Below are 22,489 nucleotides of genomic sequence, written 5' to 3'. Positions count from 1 at the left end.
ATTCATCTGTCAACTTATATTAGGTGCATTATTGATTACATGTTATTATATAAGTAAAACTTATTAATTTTTATAATTATTTTAAAAGCCATATTTATCTTCGTATAAATTTGTATATTAATAATACATAAGGTTGATTTTATATTATAAAATATATTAATTATAAATAAAAAATTAAGGTATTTTAAGGAATGTATTCTTTTTTACATAAAAATAAATAAAAATAACTTATATTACGTTTGAAAAAACTATATTTATAATAAAGAAATAAAAGATAAATATTAAAAGATAAATATCTTTTATCATAAAAAATTAATTATTAAATTTTATCTTGATAAATATATATTTTATTAAGTTGTAGTATCTTAAATATATAATGGAATGTAATTTTTATTTTATTTTGATATATGTGTATGTAAGTTGAAGAGATAGAAATATAAGAATAAAAATATTTTATTTTCTAATTGGTGGGGTTTATTGCCTAAAAATTGGGCAATCAATTGCAAGGCATAAAAAAAACATTTTATACAGTGTGTGTTAACTTTATAAAATATAAAATAACAATTAAGGGTGTCAAAATGAGCCTAGTTTTATGGGTTGGCCTACCTAACCCATCCAAATTGGCAGGTTGAGCTAAATATAATGAATACACCAGTTTATCTAATTCGCCTGATCAGAGTAGGTTAGCCCGTCGGATCAATTTTTTTTAAAAATAAATATAAAATAATTAAATATAAATTTTTATTAGCATAAAAATATTTTTATATTATTTATTGTAATTTTTTAGTTAATTCTTAGTAGACTAATCTATTAATTCAATGACTTTAATTTTAATTTTTTAGTTTTTGACGAGTTGGTTTATTAGCATGCCAACCCGCTCTTAAACGAATTGAACTACAAAATTTGACCCATTTTTTAAATAAAACGGGTTTTGGCTAGCCTGCCTTTAGGTGGGCTTTTAGCATAACAAGATAGACTGACTTATTTTTTCACCCTTAATAAAAAATAATCATAACTCATATTTTTTAGCAATAATTTAATTATAATAACCAAATAAATAGAGTAATTGTTACTAACTTTGTTCTCTAACATTAACCCTTTTTATGTAATCATGTTTCAAAGTAATATTAATAAAGCTATTAGCTTTAACAAAATACAATAAAAAAATAATAGTTTAAAACTCAACCTCAATAAAAGAGCATATTCCTACTTTACAAATATAATCAACAACAAAATTTACAAAACCTTCACAAGCAACTAATGTGATTCCCATTGACATTGAACAGTTAACATTCAACTTCAATGTACCTTAGTCAAGAGAAGACCACTTCATAAAGAAAAATTCATGTAGCCTAATAAAAGTACAAATGTCATAATCCACAAAACAAAAAACAAAGGAGAGGCGCGTGATAAAAATTGAGTTTAAAAAAACAAAGAGAAATTAACTTTTAATTAAAAATAAATGAGTTTCTATTAGTCTAATTTTTTCATGTAATTATTTTATAAAATACAATCTCAATTTGATTCTTAAAATTGATTTTATTTGAAAATATAATAATTTTAAACAAATTAAATATTGCATTAGTAATATTTAATATTTTCTTATATTAAAAAAATGAATTAAGTAGACAAATCTTCTAGAATATTATATAATCTACAATCAATTTTATTATAATTTAAGATTAAATTTAAAGATTGAAAAAATAAAAAAATTTGCAAAATAAATAAATAAATGCTCAACTAATAAAATAAATCACATGGCAGTGACGGCACAATGTTTTTTTTTTAAATATTAAAAAATAAAACAAGCCTTAAAAAATTCAATTAAAATTGTGATTCAAATTTAATATATAAAAATATAAATAATAATATTTATACAATGAGCAAAAAGCTTCTTAATTTTAATTAATAAATGTTTAGTCTGTACAGTGCAGGTGTAATATTTAATATAAATTATAATTTTAAATATTTTTTATACAACACAAAAGTTTTGTTATCAAAATTGTCATATACAACATTTTTATTCTTGTTTATTTGTTTAACTCATTTCAATTTACTACTTTTCACTAATATGTAAACTTTTCACAATGGAAATAAAAGAAGATAGATATTAATGCATTTATACTCAAATAATATACTATCTGAAATGTAGTTTTTTTACCTTATGGAGAGAATAAAGATTAAGAAATTAATGTCTGTAATCTTTATGATATTGAAAAAAGGGTAGTTTTTGTGAGTAAAAAAATGTGAGTAGATAAAATATAAAAATACAATTTTTTAAAATTTTCTCTAGAGAATATAAAAATTCATATGACCTTAAAAAACAATATATATAGATATAGCCAGTGAGTATTTTAATTTTGTTTTTTAAAAAGGACATTTCATTTTCTTCATTGTTGTTGTTGCTCCCGAGTCTGGGGTTGACACAGTAGGTAGCGGGTAAGGTGCACGTTTGCATCCCTTCAGTGTCATGCGTGCCACGTGTACATCAGTTTGTGGCATAGGAAACAAAGCGTATGACACTACAACACCGTAGCAATACCCTGGTTATAAAATATCTACGAAAGGGAACATAGTGCCTGCAAAAAATGAGCGAATCTCTCTCTTTTTCTTTTTTATTCTCTCTCATCTCACTACCCAATTTTTCAATTCTCTCTCTAGCCCCTTGAAAGCGAAATAGAACTGCACAAAACGAAAAATTTTACATGTCTAAAAAAACGGATCCCAAACAATAACTGAACCCTAACCCTAGAAAACGGGGCTTATCCTTTTATTCCCCTCTCCCTTCGTTCCCTCACTCTGAAATCGAGTCAAGTTCGATTGGGTTTGTCACTTTCTCTCCACTGGCGCATGCGATAAGGTTATCTATACGGCTTGTTACGTTAGGGTTTCGTTTTTCTATGATGGAATGCTTTCTTTCTTTGGTACCTTGTTGTTGCCGGTGATGACAGGGGACCGATGCCACCGGTGGGAGAACATGGCGGGAGAACTGGATGCCACCACCCAGGAGAGGCCCTGCCCAGCCAATTTTCCGGTGGAAATTTCTCAAGACTCCACTGTGTTTGAGATTGATTACTTGTCACAGGCTAGGAAAGCACTCAGCGAGCGTTCCCCCTTTGATGTTGCTGAAGAAACGTCCACTTCTGCTGCAGTTACTCTGCCAAGTGGGTTAGCGAGTTTGCTGAACCGTCACACTGATAACAGAAGGCGCCATAAGAAGTCTCATTCTGGTGGGGATAAGAAGAAATCTTCATCTAGGGATAAGAAGAAGCCCGAAGCATCTAACATTTGGGTTGAGACTGAGGAGTACTTCAGGGACTTGACCTTGGCTGATATTGACACCTTGTTTGAGGCCTCTTCATCTTCGAGTTTAGCGTCTCGTGCGTGTTTCTTGATTCCACACTTGGGAAGTGCTTCTAGGATTAATGCAGGTAGTACTAGTAGTCAGAATGAAAAGGAGCCTTTTCCCAAATTCAATGTAGTTAGTTCTGAGAATCAAAAGAAGTCTTGTGAGGACAACAAAAATGATGATGGTTTCTTGAAACTTGAGTCAGTTGACAATGTTGCTGTTGAAGAAGCTTTGCCTGAGGATGACAAGAATCACCAAACTTCAGATTGTTTTCTTAGTTTAGAGTGGTTTTTAGGTTGTAGGAATAAGGTTTCTTTAGCTTCTGAGCGCCCTTCCAAGAAAAGGAGGCTATTGAGTGGTGATGCTGGTTTGGAGAGAGTTATAATGAGTAGTCCTTGTGATGGGGACCAACCATTTTGCCATTATTGTGGCAGGGGAGACACTGGAAGAGATTCCAACCAGTTGGTCGTCTGCTCCTTTTGTAAAGTTGCGGTTCATCGAAAGTGCTATGGTGTGCATGATGATTTAGATGAATCTTGGTTGTGCTCCTGGTGTAAGCAGAAGGGTCATGTTAAAGAATCTGTGAATCCTTGTGTTCTTTGCCCAAAGAAGGGTGGCGCATTAAAACCGGTTAATAATAGCGTGGAAGATGCTGTGGCTGTCCAGTTTGTGCACTTGTTTTGCTCTCTGTGGATGCCTGAGGCCCATGTAGATGATTTGAAGAAGATGGAGCCTGTTATGAATGTTGGAGAAGTCAAGGAAACCAGGAGAAAAGTAGCGTGTAGTGTTTGCAAAGTGAAGTTTGGTGCTTGTATTCGGTGTAGCCATGGTATGTTTATTGCCTTCTTGTTCTGTGCACTTTTCATTTCCAGGTTAGCATTGCTATGTTTCAAAACTACCTAATTGTGCATTAGTTAAGCTTCTGATTTGACTTCATGCAGCAATGTTTTGAGGTCACATAATTTCTATTTGTCTATTGCCTTTTGGCTTGTAGTTTGTATGTTTCTTGCCCAATGGTAATTAGATGGCTGGGTTACTTTGTGCTAAGATGATTTGTGTTTTAAATCAGGTGTATTGAAAATAAGCTCAATTTACTCTCTGATTAATGTATGTTTCTCAATTTAATATATTAGTTATCATGGTGCAAACCATTCTGTCAATATCTTTGCTGTATATCTGAACAAATTTGTTCTGTTTCTTTTGATGTTTAGTACTCTCATCAACATATGTATTCTTGTACTGATCAAGCGATCAAACATCTGGTTTACAGAAAAGCTAGTAGTTATCTAAGAACATTAGTTTTTGTCTGACTGATTTTAATGGTTATTTTTGAAATATCAATCTGGTTCAAAATTAGAGTAGTTGTATTATACATTACATAATGTGCCTTATTCAAGAATTTGTGTTCAGGGAATCACATTCTTTTCTTGCAAAACAATGTTATGCATATTTAATTCTGTGCTCCTTATGATGTTATTTTGATTTCTATTATTTCACTGGTGAAATTAACAAGTTGAAAGATGAACTTCTTTTCTTTTTTTCCTAAGGCTGTCCTATACATTTCAATCTTAAAGTGACCATCCTATCCTTGTGTTTGACTCCTGCATATTCTCAGTAGTACTAGTATCCGACTTGGACAATTGACTTGTTGATTATGCTTGTTCTTATGATTTGAATATGCCAGGCAAGCTTTTGGAATTACTTTTTTTATAGTTGGTTATCTTTCTTTGGCTCAAGAAAATGTTGTAAATAGGACCTTGTTCTTGTTCATGTCTTTCGTGCAATTTTCTTTGTTCATCTTTCTTTAATGTGATTTAGGGAGAAACTAAAGACACTGAAATTTGATGTTTTGTTGGGGAAGCTCATATTAGTTGTATAGAGTAGAGATTCAGGCAACGGGTTTGGCTCTGCTTCTTGTGATATCCAAACCTTTCTGTTTATGATATTGGACATTGGACTATTTTCTAAGCTATATTAGAAATTGTGGATATGCTTTTCTTCCCTGGTACTTCTGTTTCTTGTTATTGTGTCCTGATCCTGAATATGTCTGTGTGCCTTTTAAATCAGTGTTTGGATGGACAAGAACTGCTTGGTCTTTTTGTTAAGTATGTGTTGACACTTGCCATATTCTAGTCTCCAATGAGTCTTTGGGTCGTCCCCAAGCACATATTTCTTCTATTATAGGTATAGCCCAGAATTTGTAGTGAATCTGTTCTACGAAAAATAAAGAAGATAATGAAAGATTCTCTTTTTAAGGATATTTAAATTGACTAAAGGATATACTAAATCATGGCAGCCAGCTAGTGTTCTTGAAAGCTGGGTGATTTGGCCTTTAAAATGATTATATTATTTCAAAGTATCATGTTGGGATAAGGTTTTGTGGCACTATCATATACAGTTTGTATCATGCACTGCTGCTACTGTCTCTAAACAATATTTCAATTGATGTGCTCCTTTTTATCTAATAACTATCTTTCGCTCTTAAAATTAGTTTATTCTGTGTGGTGTTTTCAGGAACCTGCCGGACTTCTTTCCATCCTTTATGTGCAAGGGAAGCTAGACATAGGATGGAGGTTTGGGCAAAGTATGGTAATGATAATGTGAGTGGCCTGTATTTTTCAAACCCTTGTTTCCCCTTCCAGGAAGAAAGTAGAATACAAATCAAGCAAGATGTTGAATAGCAATAATGAAATAGTTCCTATGTTGCCAATAGTCTCTGTTTTTTGAGTCATGAGTGTTTCAAGGGTTGATTGTCATATACCTTTTTATGTTATGCTTTGTCAGGTTGAGTTGCGAGCATTTTGCTTGAAGCATTCAAATATACAAGAGAGCCAAAGTATCTTGCCATCTGGAGGCTCTATTGCAGTTAGCAGTGAATTTTCAGAAGCCAATGGTCTTCCAGTGACATTGCCAGTGAGTATTGAACACAATTTGAAAGACTGTAGGAATGGAGGATTAACTTCTGATAGCAGTCTGGACATATTGAACCATAATGATGAACGACAGGATGGAGGATTATCTGATAGTACTCATGACATATTGGGATGTGGTGCTGTGTCACAACATAATATTGGAGTGGTAGGTAGAGCCAGTGATAATGTTGATGCAAGTGTTTTGAAAAAGGTATTTGGCATTATAAGTATGGTCGTGTATGTGTTTTGGATTAATCTATACTTTTGTAAACAATTTATCTTACTCTGCTTTTTTTAAATTGACATCCATTCTGTGGCAGTTGATTGATCGGGGAAAAGTTGATGTTAAAGATGTAGCATCGGAGATAGGTGTTTTGCCAGATATATTAACTGCAAATATCAATGTAATGCCCAAAATTTATCATGTACACTTTGTGGACAAGTGATTATTCTTGGTATAATATTTTTTTTAATGTTTCTAATATTTGTCTCATATTATTCTAGCAGGAAGCGTGTATGGCCCCTGATGTGCGACACAAAGTAGTCAATTGGCTGAAAGACCACGTATATACTAGTAGTGCATTTCAGAGAGGTTTAAAAGTTAAATTCAAACCAGGCAATGTATCAAAAAATGAAAGTGGAGCCACTGATGGTTCTGATGCTTTACCAATATCAGATTCTGGTTTGCTGGATCCTGTTGCTGTTAAGTCAGTTCCCCCAAGGAGGAGAACAGTCAGTAACATCAGGATTTTGAAGGATAATAAAGTGATATGTTCATCCGAGGGGGTTACAAATGAGAATGGGATGCCAATGGACAGGTGCAAAGTTAGTCAGTCTAACTGTGACAATCCAGCAAGCTCCAATGAAGCATCCATTCCCAATGCAACTGAATTGGTATTTTTATTTCTAGAATTTCTTACCTGCATATTTGAATATTATTCTAAATTCTAATAAATAATTCTTGATGATTATGCATATAACAAAGTGAGTGATGTTTGTTTAAGAATTTGGTATTAAATTATTTAGGTTAAGTTATACCTGACCCTAGAAGTTCTAAATCTGATTAATGACATTTAATATTGTCCATGTGGAAAAAGCTCCTCTAAAGTGAGTTTGTTTGGAAAGTGAGAAAGTAAAGGGTGCCCTTGGATCTTTATGTGTTAGTATCATCATGCACTTTACATTATATCAAATGGTAGATAACTCCTCAGTTTCTTACTTTACAAACAAACTAACCTTAGAGTAGCCTTGTCCTGTCCATGGTTATGCTTATAATTTGTTTGTTCCCATTTGTTACTTTGTCAATCTTGAACCACATGACCAATTGTGTTCTCTTTTTTTCTTACCTTTTGAACTTTGTTACCCCTCTCCCAAAACATTATCTACTCTTATTGCAAGGATTTTTTAAATACATTATATATTTTGTTACAATTTCATGGTGGGCACTGGGCACTTTCGATCATTCATTTTTTTAACCTTGCTTATTGGCATGCAATAAGACTTGATTGTTATGTTTGGGTTGTTTTTGTTGTTTTTTCTACTGGCACTCCTTCAGTATAATAGCGTAAATTTCCAATTCCATTTTAATATAGTTGTGAAACTTCATGCATTTCCCTATTTTTGTTAGTTTAGATAAACTATAGCTTTTCAAAATTCCTTCTTTCCAAAGATGTCTTACCAGTTTAGCTCTTGTAAATTTCTTTCCTACCAATCTCCCAAGAAACCTTGAGTAGGGATCATTTTCCACCATTTTAATATGGTTTTATCTTGAATTCTGAAATGGTATACTTGAAGTTACATTCTTGGACTTTTAATATAGATTTTACTCTCCTCCATTGAATGTGTTTACGATCATGGCAACATCAACTTTTGTTATTTGGGTTTAGTCTCAGGTGTGTGATGTTTAACTGGAAAATAAATGTTGCCAAATGCTAGTCATTATTTATTTATTAAGGATTCAAAATTAAGAATTCATAGAAGTCTGGTTTTCTTCTGTGCTTGTATGTTCCTCCTTCCTGACCTGTCTACTTTCAAGAATGTTGTTTTTCCTGACTAGTGAAACCTCTTTTGTCAGGAATCCTGTGCTTGCTTAATTTCTGATGCTAAATTTAATACAAGTGAAGCATCAAATAACTTCCTATAAAGTAAAAACTAGTGATACACGAAGACTCAATAAGTTTAAACAAATAACAATCTTAAACAGATACATCCTACAAGCATGATAGAAGATTGATTCATTGAAAAAAAAAAAGCAAAATAAATTATGGTACTTGTTGCATGACTGAATCAGCAAACAACTATAATCAGCAAGAACTTGATTCTGCATGACTGAGTCAACAGTACTTGACTCTTCCTTGAGGATATACATGGTGCAACAAGTGACTATCCTAATCTTAAACAGATACATCTTTAGTGTCTTATAATGTGATTTCCATGTGGACTTTTGTGATGGAAGGACATTGACACTGAATTAAAGAAAGACTAAGAGAAAAGAAATATTATGAAATAGGTTAATGACAAAATATGCTTCTTAATTAGGCTGTCTGTTTGGATGTTTTGGGTGAACTTGATGGAATCGATTTTTTTTTACCTGTTTGGAAGTTTAATAATGAAAGAAATGGAATGGTAAAAAAGTATATTTATATTCTCAATCCATTACTTCTTTCTAATTTAAATACTTTTAATGGCCAAATTGTTTGAAAATTATTTCTTTGTGTTTCCTTTTCCTTCTGTTCTATAGAAATCAGAAGTCGAGAAAGAAATCCTTTTGCTTACTTTATTTTTTATTTCATGCAGAACATAACCAAGTCTGAGGATGTTTTTCATGAAGTTCAAGGTATTTCTTCATCTTGAAACTGTTATTTTATGAATTCAACAGCTGGTGGTGTGTGGCAATTTCTTTCAAAATTTCCTTGTTCCTTCCTTTATTTTTTAAAAGGAAGAGCATATTTTGTGTACGATGAAAAGCATAGTTTTAAAGCATTTTGATGTGCTTTTAACTGTAAATGTGTCTTGGATACTTTCTAAGTTATTGTTATTGGGTTTTTTCTCTTGTTGTTAGTGTTTTTTTTAAACTGTATAGCTTCATTATGCAGGCAATGCTGATAAACTTTACAAATCCAGCTTACCTGGATGTGTTTCAGAAGACAAGTCTTGTGTTTGTTTGCAGAATGCTTCTATGCTTTCTGATCAACCCTGTCCTGTTCATTCTGCTTTAGGACTGCCTGATTCTGGTTTCATGTGAGCTTTTCAAAGTGGCTATTTTTGTTATTTGCAGCATGTACTGCTTTTGTCTCTTATTGTGTGTTAGTAGACAATCTTTGATGTGATTTACATATGTTGGCAATCTTCTTTAAAGCCAGTTTCATTTTTTCAATCGCAGAAAGAAGGATACACTCTCTAGTTATATCCATCCATACATCAGCAAAAAATTACAGCAGATTTGTGGTGGGTGCCCTCCGAGGACATTATTGAGATAGATTTGAATATCTTTTATAGGTGTTTGGTATGATCATTCTAATTTCCTTTGTATGTCAAAAAATGTTCGTATAATATTTGGGTATAAGATGTATGAAAAATTCCAATTCTCAAACCACAATATTGGAAAATTAGAATGACCACATACCAAACAGCATCTTGGTGTTTTCTTTATATGTTCCTTGCAATAGACTGAGACATTCCTCAATCAGCAGGTTCAAGTGATCAGGAAAATTCTTCTTTGGTTGAATCCTGTGGGGCTATTGGCTGCTCAAGTGGCAAAAATCAGCACTCAACTTGCATTGACATCTCAAAGGCTGAGGAAGTAAATGTGGAGCAGTTGGTTATGGCTAGAAAAATGGGACTATCAGAGTTTCCTCCAGAAGATGAATTGGAGGGGGAGCTTGTATATTTTCAGTATAGATTATTGCAGAATGCAGTTGCAAAAAAGAGGCTTACTGGTGTGCCTTTACTCATTCTTTCCTAAATTCTAATTAAGATCTTTGTTTTTTAAAATTAATTTGAAGTTGGTACTATCATTTGTATTGGATCCCACTTTCAAATTTGGAGCTACGGTATCCCCCCCCCCCCTTTGTTAAAATCTGGATTGACAGTTAATTGTTCTTGATTATGTAATTGCAGATAACTTAATCTATAACGTTACCAAGAGTTTGCCACATGAGATTGATAAAGCACATCAATTGAGGTGGGATGCTGTAACTGTTAATCAATATCTACGTAATCTTAGGGAGGCGAAAAAGCAGGGTAGAAAAGAGAGAAAGCACAAGGAAGCACAGGCAGTGTTAGCTGCTGCAACTGCTGCTGCTGCAGCATCTACTAGGGTTTCTTCTTTGCGGAAAGATACCTTAGATGAATCTATGCAACAGGAGGTCATATATGTTTTTTTATTCTCATTTCTTTAAATAATAAGCTACTTGTATTCACAATAGAATATGATATTTCAGAATTTATTAAAATTGGATACTTTAAATGGGAGGACCGGTGCTTGTTCTCAGCCAATGCCGCGAGCCAAAGAGACACTTTCAAGAGTAGCTGTGACAAGAGTTTCGTCAGAGAAATATTCAGATTTTGGCATGCCAACCTCAGATTTTTCTAAGGAGCAACGTAAATCATGTGATATTTGCAGAAGATCTGAGACTATATTAAACCCTATCCTAGTATGCTCTGGTTGCAAGGTTTCAGAACTCAGCCCTGGTCCTTCTTGTACTTGTTCTTCTGATTTTCTGATCTTTGTCCCTGAGTTATTGTTTTTGTTTCAGGTTTCAGTGCACTTAGATTGCTATCGTAGTGTGAAAGAAACAACAGGTCCATGGTACTGTGAGTTTTGTGAAGATTTATCATCAAGGAGCTCTGGGGCATCTGCTATCAATTTCTGGGAGAAGCCTTACGTTGTTGCAGAATGTGCTCTCTGTGGTGGTACTACTGGTGCTTTTAGGAAATCTTCTGATGGTCAATGGGTTCATGCCTTCTGCGCTGAGGTTAATTATTCTCATTTGATTTTGTTGGGATTGTTGTTATCTTTGTCTAATACCTAAGATTGCCTAAGTATTAACTTGCATTTTTCCAATATCTACTAGTGGGTTTTTGAGTCTACGTTCAGAAGAGGACAAATAGATGCTGTTGAAGGAATGGTATGTGCATTGGTTAAACAGATGTTTAATTTGGAACTCCAACCTTCTTTCTCTTTCTTGTCTACTTCAAAAGGAAGCTAACTATCTTTTCTAACACCTATCTATGTATATTGCTGAATGCCAGGAAACTGTGCTGAAAGGAGTTGACATTTGCTGTATCTGCCATCGCAAGCATGGTGTATGCCTGAAGGTATTGATAACATAAAAAATTATTTTTCTTCTTTATCCTTAATTTTATTTGAAGCAGCAAGCTTTTGTAGTTAACATTCTTGATTGACAAGTAAATGTTAACATTTTGAATGCAGTGTTGCTATGGCCATTGTCAGACCACATTTCATCCATCTTGTGCTAGAAGTGCTGGTTTGTACATGAATGTGAGGATTGCTGGTGGCAAGACACAACACAAAGCTTACTGTGAAAAACATAGTTTGGAGCAGAAGGCAAAGGTTTGATTTTGTCTCTTGTAGTAAATTGTCCTTTTTGTTAGTCTAGCATAATGGTATCTTAAGTTTTTGTTCCACATTTGCTCAGGCTGAAACTCTAAAACATGGAATTGAAGAGTTAAAAAGTATCAGGCAAATTAGGGTGAGACTTCACTCTCCATTTTTTTCCTTTGATCACTTCCTCATATTTTGTAGGGCTTGATAATAGGATATGTTGTCATAAGAAATTGGAATGTGTTTTATTTGTAGATTTCTACTGTCTAAATTCTGCTGGATAAAGATTATGCTTTGGTCTTATTTTTTGATTGCCAGATCACCCAAATAATGGTGGTGGTGCTTATTGCATTTATTAATCTGAGTCAAACTCAAGTAAATAGATTGCTGAGTTTTGTGAGGTTGGAAGTATCTTGTAAAGTGACTGTTGTGTGGGCTTTAGAACACACTGTCTGGGTTTAGTTGGAAATGACAGGCTGGTTGGGCATGGAAGTGCTTCGCAATGAAGAAATCATTGTGCAGATAATATAAATTTCTGGAATTTTAAACTTACTGTCTAAAACTTCACAAGTTTTGGATGTAGTGTTATGTATGCTACATGGTTCACTCCAATATTTACAAGTGCTTTGTGGGAAATAAATGTGTTGCAATGATGACAGTGGTCTCCTAAAAAAATTTCTTGTGGTAATTAAGTATCCTGACATTGACCAAAAACCCCATCTCACATTCACATATCTCTATAAATGTTGGCCTTTTAGTGTTCCCCAAAGCTTACCTGTTATAAATCCAATTTAAGGAGTTGTGAGTTGGTGCGGGGGAATGTAGATACTGATAAGATATGGAAGAAGAATTGATAATCTTGCTAGTAATAACAGGAGGAAGTGGCTAGAAGTGTTGTTATCAGTATCAAATGAATTGCAATATGGTTTGTGCAATCCAATAATGATATGGAGCAGCAGCGATATGAATCATGCAGTGTATTGTATCTCGAAACGCAACATCAATTGTCTGTATTGCATCTGAGTGAGTTGTACCAATTGCACCATGAATCATAGTTCTGTGACTAAATTGTGCAATTCTGTCCAAGCACATAATATTGGAGAAAGAGAATCCCCATTTTGTTTTCTCTTCTCTGCCTCCTCTGACTGTAGATGTGCTGTCTCCTTACCTGTTCCTAAAATTGTGTTTTTTAGTTATTGAGCATGGATATGTATTTTTTTGTCTTTGTTAGCTATATATGCTATTTTTTATTATTTAACATGAATCTTTCAATTCACAATAGGGTTTGATTTGTGATTTGGAACTTAGGTTTTCTGATTCACAATCTGAATCTTGATTTGATAACCTTGGCTAAAACTGGTTTTGTAGGGTTACTGATCTGCTGGGTTAAAATAGTAGTTTCTGGAACCTCGCTTGGGTGTGCGCCATGCCAATGCACTTTTCTTATATTTTAATAGAAAAAATAGATTGAATGGTTCTTTACCAAACTTATTATATGAAGAAACTTCTGCATGTGTTATATAGCAGCCTTCATTCATGTATGTAAAGGATTGGTTTATAGTTCTTTTGTTCACATAATCATTTCTGTTTTGAAGGCAGTGCTGTCTGCTTTTATAGTTATTTGTTCACATAAATGATGTAATTTTGTGTGTTTATCAAATAACTTGATTCTTTCTAAATGCTTTGGAAACAGGTTGAACTAGAGAGATTGCGTCTCCTTTGTGAAAGAATTGTCAAACGTGAAAAATTAAAGGTAATTATTTCTGAAATCTGTCATAAGAATCTCATTCTGGATTTTCAGTTAGCTGTTGGTTCTCATGTCTGGATTTTGATACAGTTGGATGTCTTACATAATCATTCTGATAATTAAATTCTGGTTTTGTGGACATTTGCAGCGGGAATTGGTGTTATGCTCACATGACATACTTGCTTTTAAAAGAGATCATGTTGCTAGGTCTGTACTAGTTCATAGTACTTTCATCCTTCCAGATGGTAGTTCAGAATCAGCTACAACATCGCTTAAAGGGAACACGGAGGGATACAGATCATGCAGTGAAGCACTCCAAAGATCAGATGATGTTACAGTGGACAGCTCAGTTGCTGCTAAGCACCGTGTCAGGGTTGCTGTATCCATGGACACAGACCCGAAATTGGAGGATGACTGCTCAACCTCGCAAAGTCATTATAACAAGATTCCAGATAGGACCCAATTTTCTGGCAAGCAGATTCCTCATAGAGCTGCTGCATCACGTAATACTACAGATGAGTGTGGATGGAGATCCAAATCTAGAAAGGTGCATAATGACTAAGACTTTAATATCCTATTTTCTCTTTCACTCAATTTTCACTGTGAAATATCTGGTTTGCGGGTGGGTGAATTGTGGATTCAGTGGGACAAGCCCTCATGCTGTCTTGCTTATTTGCAATTACAGCATGCTGAGACATTTGGAAAAGAGCTTGTTATGACGTCTGATGAAGCATCTATGAAGAATTCAATGCTACCTAAAGGATATGCATATGTTCCCGCTGATTGCCTGTCAAATGACAAGCAATCTAATGAGGATGTATTTGCTGTTGGACCAGTGGAGCATGACAGGTAGAGTGTTGGACCCAGCCTGGTTATTTTTATTTTGCCCACAAGGCTGACATCCATAATATTCGATGCCATGCTGTTTTGCTCGTGGATGAATTTTATTTGAAAATGGCAAAATGTAGAGATAGTTCTCTGGTCACTGTATTGTTGCAGAATGTTGCATTCTGCTATGGCGGGGGTTAGTTTTGTTAGCATTGTTGTACATTCGTTATGAGAGTAAACTGTACAGTGGATGAGCATTTCTTGCATTTACTTGTATTAGAAGGGCATGCATTCCGTTTTAATGACACTCGTGGGAAGGACGGAACAGATGCATTCCTTTTTGTAATCATACAAGGGAAGATCAGGGAATCACCAGTTTTTCTGTAAAGTTGATGTGTACATATTATGACAGTCGTATTAATTCTGAAAGGGATCGTGCTCGGCATCAGATTCACCGAGCACATAAATTATGTAACCTTCCACCTCCTAAATTTGTATTTTTACACCCCCTCCCTAATCCTCGCATTCCCATCGAGTATTAACGGTGATTGTCTTGTAATTGTTTTGACCAGAGTTCCGTGATATTTTAATGTAGTTAATGATGATTAGTCCTAATTCATTTTTTTATATTGTCGATAACCCTTTATTTTTCCCAGTAAATCCCTTTTCTGAAGCTCTACATACGTAATAAGAAAAGGCTTTCATGGACTAAATAATTGGGTGGATAGCGGTTCCACATCAACAGAATGGTCGAAGGGTTTTATTTTATCATTATGCTGGTTTGAGTTTTAGAAAGTGTGATAAATTGCTTGCATGAAATTTGAATTTTAGATATACACATCCATATTTGTACATTTTTGTGTATATTCACTAATTGAAGATTTATTTCCTGAAAATTAACTTGTGCAAAAGCAAAAGGCATGTGTGATGATAGTGTTCTATCTTTTATGAAGTTATATATCCCTCTCTTTAGTCGACTAGCTTGCAATTGTAATGATATTATAAATTACCTTTTTTGTACATAAATTATTTGAAATTTTAATTAGATAGTAACATTGAGAGTTTGGGACCTGTAGTGTTTTTTTTTTTTTTTTTTTTTTTTTTTTGGGTCTGAGAATGCGACTTTCTATTCAAATACTACTCTTTTAAGTTTATTAGTTCTCATTACTGTTTCATTTAGCCTAGAATTTGGTTGGGCCTTATCAAGATAGCATGCTGGATCACAACTAATAGTTCCTTTCTAAGTACCGTCTTTAATACCAGTTTGTGCCCGACCCTCTGGGCCCTGGGCTGTGTCAAGTTGAGCATTTTTTTCTAACACCTGCCAGCATTTTAACGTTGATCTAAACATGCATTGTATATCTTTCTAGAAATCAATTTTGTGATATGAACTCTTAAAATAATTAGGTGAGTACTAGGGTCAACAAGTATGTCTTAGTCAGAATGCAGAACTTTTAACTAAAGGTCCATTTGTTTTAAAATTCAATAAAACTATCTTTTGTAACGTATGTTTTTTAATTAAAAATGTGAATTATTTTTCAACCATAAATCAGATGGACACAATCCATTAGGAAACGTTAAGGTCGTCAAGACAACTTTTAGCACATAATAACATTTGAGTCCGTTGAGTTGTTGGACTTATGGAAACATTTAAGGAAAGATTTTGGTATTCACCCTTACAGCCTATTTTACACTTATATAAAATAATAATTCAATTTAGATTTAATAGGTAAATGCAATAAGATATATTACTAGTCTGTCATATTTTTATTCTATTATATATTTATCTAATTACATTATATTTGATTTTAATTAAAATAATTTTATTTTATTTTGATCTCTCTTTTAGTATATGTTTATGAGCATGAGAATGTATAATATTGTATCCTGCCTATAGTCATCTTTGTTATATTTGTATGTCAAAATAATTAAATTTATTTTAATAATAATTTTTTACATTGCTTTTTACTAAAATTAAAAATAGGAAAAGAAAAGAGAATTATATAATATGATGTGAGTGAAATAATATTTCAAAATTTTTAAGAATTTATTAATCAAAATATCTCTTTTAATAATTTTATTTTTTTAATTCTTTCTTGACTTATTTTTATTAGACAAAAAAGTTTTGTAATTTACTCTTTCTATTAGTGCTTTTGTAATACCTTATATTTCTTTATTTCAAATATGTCAATTTATGAGGAGTTATAAGAAATAATTAAATTTTCATCATTCAAATAATCAGAATTTACTAAAATAAAATATTTTTCATCACTAAAGTCATGTGTGAAATCATAAAAATTAGGAATAACTGTATAAATATGCTATAAATCTATGTTAACATACTCAAAATTTTATTTACATCATGAAATATTACATTTACAAACCTTCCATTTAACATATTTTAAAATATACAGCAGTTCATACTCATCCCACATATTCATCTATATCATGTCATCCCTTAATTTTCGTCAAGTCCTCAATGTTAATTCATCATCCTTTTCAAGGTAGGTGTTACCAGAGTCCACCACCATTTCTATACTAAGGAATCTCTCAAATGTATAGCTATTAGACATTCTTAGCAAATCATGTTCACGATAAGTAAATACATTATTTATGATCGAAGAAAATCTTTCTATTTCCTAGTATAGATGAAAATTAAGAGACTGATGAATTTGGCCACTAATGAAAAAATCAAAAGGAACTGTATAAGTATAGATTACTTTTAAAGCGTATTCCTGATTCTTCTCAAAATACACTCTAAAATTTAAATGTGTTACACATCTATACTCTTTAAAAATATAATTTAATCTATTATACTAATCCGCACAGGACGTGTTGTCATCTTTACTACTAGTAGGATTGTGTAAGGGTGAATAACTATTCTATCTTTTAAAAATAACACAATTTCATCGTATCACTTATTCCAGTAGACCGTAAACACATAATAATCATCATTTCATGCGACATTATCACATAACATATGTTCATTCAACACACATATTTACACAATCTCATTGACATTTTCTTTTGTATGTTTATATTGATATTGTGTTGTGTGTGTTTTTTTTCATTTGGTTTTTTTTTTTTATGGGCGAACGAAAGGAATTGAACCCGCTCATGGTGGATTCACAATCCACTACCTTGATCCACTTGGCTACATCTGCCCTTATCCTTATACTATATAAAAATACTATATCAAAATTACCTATACTTCAATTTCTACCCTTTCATTATTACTCTTTTTTTTATTTCTTATGTTGAAATAAAAAATACTAAAGAATGTTGAAGTAAATCCAAAGTGGATATATGTATTAATATTTATAAATATTAAGACTATTTAAAAAAGTAAAAGCAAAGGAGCAATATTACCAGGTGCTACGACGCTGAAGTAATCCATGCCATACTCTCAGAAAAAGCTCAAATGATCTTTAACAAAAGGATACATGTACCCTTAATCGACACAAGTGGGTAGGTAGAGAATATTCAGGGGCGCGAGACAACTCTCTCTAAGGAACTCAGCAAAATAGCCCATACTTAATACGTACTCTCAGTACATCACAATCATTTGATGCCTCCAGTGGTTCTCAAGGTCTTGCTCAATCATGTAAATAGTCGTTGGTTAGCCCATGCACATGGATATAACGTATACAATAACGGGTCACTTAGCAAAGGCATAGCTAAGAGTCTAGTTGAGAAACAAGTGTAAGGCCATGTGACGCATTCGCTCTCAGACAGAATGTGTACACATACGCGAATGTCGCTAACCACCTTACATTTCCTCCATATTTTTCTATCCTATCTAACTCTATACCTCCAGTGTATCTCTGTAACTATTTACAATAATCACATTATTCAATGAATCATCGATGACTTATTCATCGTATTTAGACATTTATTAATAACAAAGTCATACCATATCCAATGCATTCATTAAATATCATTGAAACTTGCTTAGTCATAATTTTATATTTTCTCATCATATATTTCATATGAACATAGTATAATCAGTTAACTAACAGTCAGACATATATATATCAACAATCTTTCTTTATTAATACTAATTACTCAAGCATATCTCATAAAAAATTGCTACATAAATATGCTCTATTGAGCTCAACATATAATCTATAACATATAATGATAAAATAGAGCCCCCTTACTTTATAATGAAGATCTAAATGGATATTGATGATGAAGAACGTCCTAAAATGGCACTTTTATTTTGTATCACATGAAACGAATGAGTAATCACAAATTTGGGAAGAAATCAGTGTTTGTTTTGAGGGATTTTGCCTAAGAAATTGTAGAGAGTTCAGAGAAACGAAGTTTGGGCGTGAGAGAAAGTGAAGTTTTCATGCATGAAAACCTTAGAATACCCTCAGAATCGCAACATTCTCACTGTAGTGAGAAGTGAACATGTCTTACTACAGCGAGAGATTACTCGTAACACTCTTTGCTACAGTGAGAGACTGTCGTTATAGCGAGGTGCTTTCTTGCTATAGCAAAAATATCAGATAACATTGTATTCTGTTTTCTGTATTTTTTGTTTCAGACCTTTCTCGCTACAACAAGACTTCTTGCTGAAGGTGAGACAATGTTATCCACTTCTCTTGTTATAGTGAGAAAGCTCCAGAATGTTTCAATTTTACTGCCTTATTCTCTTTACAGTGAGAATCTTATAGTTCTAACACTTCAAAATTCTTCTAATATTTTTTCACATGCATATTTATAATAACAATACAATTATAATTACTATAAAAACAGGGATGTTACAGCTTTCATAGGTATTCTTTGCAGGTGACCAAAAATAATTTAGTTATATTTTTCATTATAGATACAACTCTAATATTCTTATGTATAATATCATTTCTTATCTTATTATTTCTTGGGTTATCACTCATCTACTTTAATATTTTTATTTATGTCACTTCTACTTTTTTTCTCGTGTTGTTCCTTTATAGTTTATATCATTCACAACCATATATGATTAAGATAGAGTTAAAGAAAAAAATTAATCATAAAAAATATTATAATTTTTTATAAAATAAATAGCATTATTCTTTCAAAATTATGTTATAACTGATATAATTATGACACAACAGGTAATAAAAAGGAAAGACAAAAAAAGAAAAGAAATAAGATTAAAGAAAGAGTGACAAAGTATTATCTCAACTCTTATTTATGTTTTCATTGTTAGTTATTTATGCTAGATGAAAGATTGTTGGTTTAGCCATATATGGTGTCTGCCACTGGTGTGGTGATAAATAAGTTGAAATAATTTGAAGAAAAAAAAAAGTTATTCTCGAGATTATTTGTTTAATTTTGTCAAGTTTAAGGTAAGTACACGAATTCGCATGCCCTCAAATTTCTCTTCAATTGGTTTTGGCGGCTGTCTCAATTGGCAAAGATGACTTAATTAAATTTAAACCCACACCTGGGAGATATTCAAAAACTGCTGCTTGAAGTTGGAAGCAAAAAGTGTTAATTCATGTCTTATTTAAAGCAGTTGATGTAATCCGTCACCAAAGATATACATAATTTTATTTCAATTGATTTTTTGTACGCAGTTGATCATATTGTCCATCAAATATTGTTCAGATTAGTTATGGCCTGATGTTGTTGACTTGAACAATTTCCTCTTCATCTTCACAAATCATTAATTTTATAATTTCTCCATTTTTTAAAGGATTTACTTAGATCATTTCGCCTTCAGTGTAGAATGTTGACTTACTATTTCCAAGTTCCAACCATGGTTCTACATTGCTGGCCTTTAACTCAAATATTGGGCTTGTTATGGGAATTTTGAATGAGAAGGAAAACGAGGGAGAATAAAAAATTGGTCTTTTTGTTTTTTGGTGTGTAGAGTGAAATTTTGATGGTGGGATAATATATATATTGGTCTTAAAATGGTCTCATCCCTCCCATTTTCTGAAGATTAAGAACGAATAAAGAAAAGGCAAATGACAGCTCTTTCACCTTTTTCCTATTCTATTGCTTTTTTTTTCCCCTCTTTATGCTTTTATCTTACCAAACGAAACCGGTTTTATTAATATTAAAATTATAGTATCATTTGTAATATTATATTTAATTATTTTTATTTTTCATACATAATTTTTAAAATAAGAAAACAACTTTTAACTGTTCTTTTTGCTGTTTATATAATCGTTTCCTTATACAAAATTTCCACTATGTGACATTTGCGGGGTTCACCAATGTTCAGACAAACAACGGTTCTTTCTATAGAATACTGACTCTAATAATGTACCTAATGTGTTTGTTACTAAATCATTTATTTATATAATAAATTTTTATGACTTTTTCTATAATACATTGTTTTTTTTTTCATCTTTTATTATTATTTTTATTCTATTAACTCCATTATTTCACACCACTGTCTTCTCTTCATATTTTCCTGTTTGTCATAAAAACTTCTGTATAAAATTCCTTACTAATACAATTTCTCTGCTGTTACATTGTCTATGTTGACCATTTCTTGGCATTTGCTACATAGTAGAATTTATTTTTTTTGACATTGTATTAATATTTTGACATGCACAGAGCAAATTCATTTTAAAAATATCAGAGAGGACTACACTTCTATCCTCTTCTCTGCTAGAATTACATAAATAAAGAGGAAAATCTTACCAATCTAGAATTCATAAATTTAACTCAATCTTTTTTTCTCAACATAAAGCTTGGCAATCTTATTCAAACTCAATAAGACTATAAGTGGTAAAATAATTCACCTAAATCGTCATTAATTTTTAATTATAAAAATAAAATAAAATAATTAAAATTCATTAATTGTTTGACGGTTTAACTTTGACCAGTTTACTGATATATCCCACCCAAGCATGACCATGGTGCTCTCTCTGCATCGCCGCCATGCCCTCAAGAAAACAAACAACACTTGGAAATTTCAAGCTGAGAAAATTAAGAGAGAAAATCATTTACAATATCTGTCTAGTTTACGTAAAATCTAATTAAAAAGAAAAAGAAGGAAAGAAAAAACAAATATGGATCTGTTATGATGTGATCCCAACCCAATCCCACAGGCCATCAAATCAAACAGTAGGAGGCTGAAGACAAATCCTTGGATGGTGAATCTGTTGAAGATGTAAACTTTTGAGTGCAGGCCTACCCGTACCTGATCTCCTTTTCCAAAGACTATCTTCTTCCAACTTGGGCACTCGCTTCATCACAGGCAAAGGAGGATCCATATTCTCAATGCTTACACAAACAACATCTTTATTATTATTCTCATTCCTAACACCCTTTTGGTTTTTGGGCACATCTGCACCATTGGCTCCCACCCGTTGCCTAGTTCCACACATTGAGATGGTGGTGGAAGCTTTAGTAGTTGGTGGAGTGCTAATGATAAAGTTCTTACCAGAGAAGAGTTTTTTGAGCTTAGAGTACTTGACTACAGGTGAAGTGATGCTACTTTTGGTTATGAAATTGAACCTGTTTGATGTCGGGATGCCTGCTATTTTGTTGTTTCTCTTCACTTGACCCATGCAACTGATTCTTGGGGACAAAGGGTCGTTGTTAGAGGACACTGGATGATGCTCTGTCCACTGAGGAAGAGTCACTTCTTTGATGGATGGCTTTGAACAAAGCATTGGAAGGAATGTGCTTTTGTGATAGTGGAACTGATGCTGATGATGGTTTTCATTGCCCATGTTAATTTCTTGATTCTCGAGAGAAAGAGGGAGAGAGTGAGAGAATGGCAGAAGATGAAATTAAGAATATGTCAAAGCATTTGGTTTTGGCCAGGTCTTTGGAGTGTGAGTTAGAGGTTGTAAAATATGTACAAGGTCATGTGTTGTTTTGCGACCCTTTATCTTTACTAAGAATAAAGAAATAAACAATAAACAACAGGACAAAAGGGATCATTGCAAAGAAGGATCCTCTTCCAAGGCTGGTTCACGCATCAAAGGGAGAGGACCACTTCGGAACTCTATGTTGCTTTTCTTTGGAATTTAGCACAGATCAAGTTTTGTCTCTCTGATTAAACTCTTCAACACAGATTTTTGGTGGAAGAGGCTAATGATTCCAGCTTGCTTCTCCTCTCTCTCAGTGCTGGC

At 32.9% G+C, this 22,489-nt stretch overlaps 2 protein-coding genes across 5 annotated transcripts; one reads left to right on the top strand and one right to left on the bottom strand.

Moving 5' to 3' along the window:
• The first annotated feature begins 2,577 nt into the window (after positions 1-2,577).
• Positions 2,578-15,037, top strand: LOC113869883. 4 transcript variants are annotated; one of them, XM_027506391.1, is made up of 19 exons: positions 2,578-4,178; positions 5,864-5,949; positions 6,134-6,472; positions 6,582-6,665; positions 6,766-7,155; positions 9,058-9,097; positions 9,357-9,501; positions 9,644-9,708; positions 9,951-10,199; positions 10,381-10,628; positions 10,704-10,934; positions 11,019-11,237; positions 11,337-11,390; positions 11,515-11,580; positions 11,696-11,836; positions 11,922-11,975; positions 13,521-13,580; positions 13,723-14,121; positions 14,260-15,037. In XM_027506391.1, the coding sequence occupies exons 1-19, from the start codon at positions 2,909-2,911 to the stop codon at positions 14,425-14,427; spliced, it is 4,308 nt and encodes a 1,435-aa protein (XP_027362192.1). In that variant the 5' UTR covers positions 2,578-2,908; the 3' UTR covers positions 14,428-15,037. The 4 variants fall into 4 exon arrangements, with proteins under 4 accessions (XP_027362192.1, XP_027362210.1, XP_027362202.1 ...); XM_027506409.1 differs by having other exon boundaries at positions 6,769-7,155; positions 9,954-10,199; positions 14,260-15,027; XM_027506401.1 differs by having other exon boundaries at positions 9,954-10,199; positions 14,260-15,027.
• Positions 15,038-21,466: 6,429 nt separating this feature from the next.
• LOC113867183 lies at positions 21,467-22,084 on the bottom strand. The gene has a single exon (XM_027502297.1). It carries the CDS (start codon positions 22,082-22,084, stop codon positions 21,467-21,469), a length of 618 nt encoding a protein of 205 aa, XP_027358098.1.
• Between the last annotated feature and the right edge of the window lie 405 nt (positions 22,085-22,489).

This window comes from Abrus precatorius, unplaced genomic scaffold, assembly GCF_003935025.1.
Source record: "Abrus precatorius isolate BTA unplaced genomic scaffold, Abrus_2018 Scaffold10, whole genome shotgun sequence".
Taxonomy (NCBI): domain Eukaryota; kingdom Viridiplantae; phylum Streptophyta; class Magnoliopsida; order Fabales; family Fabaceae; genus Abrus; species Abrus precatorius.
The sequence above is the reverse complement of the archived record's forward strand: the minus strand, read 5'-3'. Positions and strand labels throughout refer to the sequence as shown.

Excerpts from the sequence above, each read along its gene's own strand:
- LOC113869883 (XM_027506391.1), top strand. The coding sequence starts at position 2,909 with ATGCTTTCTTTCTTTGGTACCTTGTTGTTGCCGGTGATGACAGGGGAC. Across the intron at positions 5,950-6,133 it reads CAAAGTATGGTAATGATAAT|GTTGAGTTGCGAGCATTTTG; the intron begins GTGAGTGGCCTG and ends ATGCTTTGTCAG. Across the intron at positions 9,502-9,643 it reads CTGCCTGATTCTGGTTTCAT|AAAGAAGGATACACTCTCTA; the intron begins GTGAGCTTTTCA and ends TTTCAATCGCAG.
- LOC113867183 (XM_027502297.1), bottom strand. The coding sequence starts at position 22,084 with ATGGGCAATGAAAACCATCATCAGCATCAGTTCCACTATCACAAAAGC.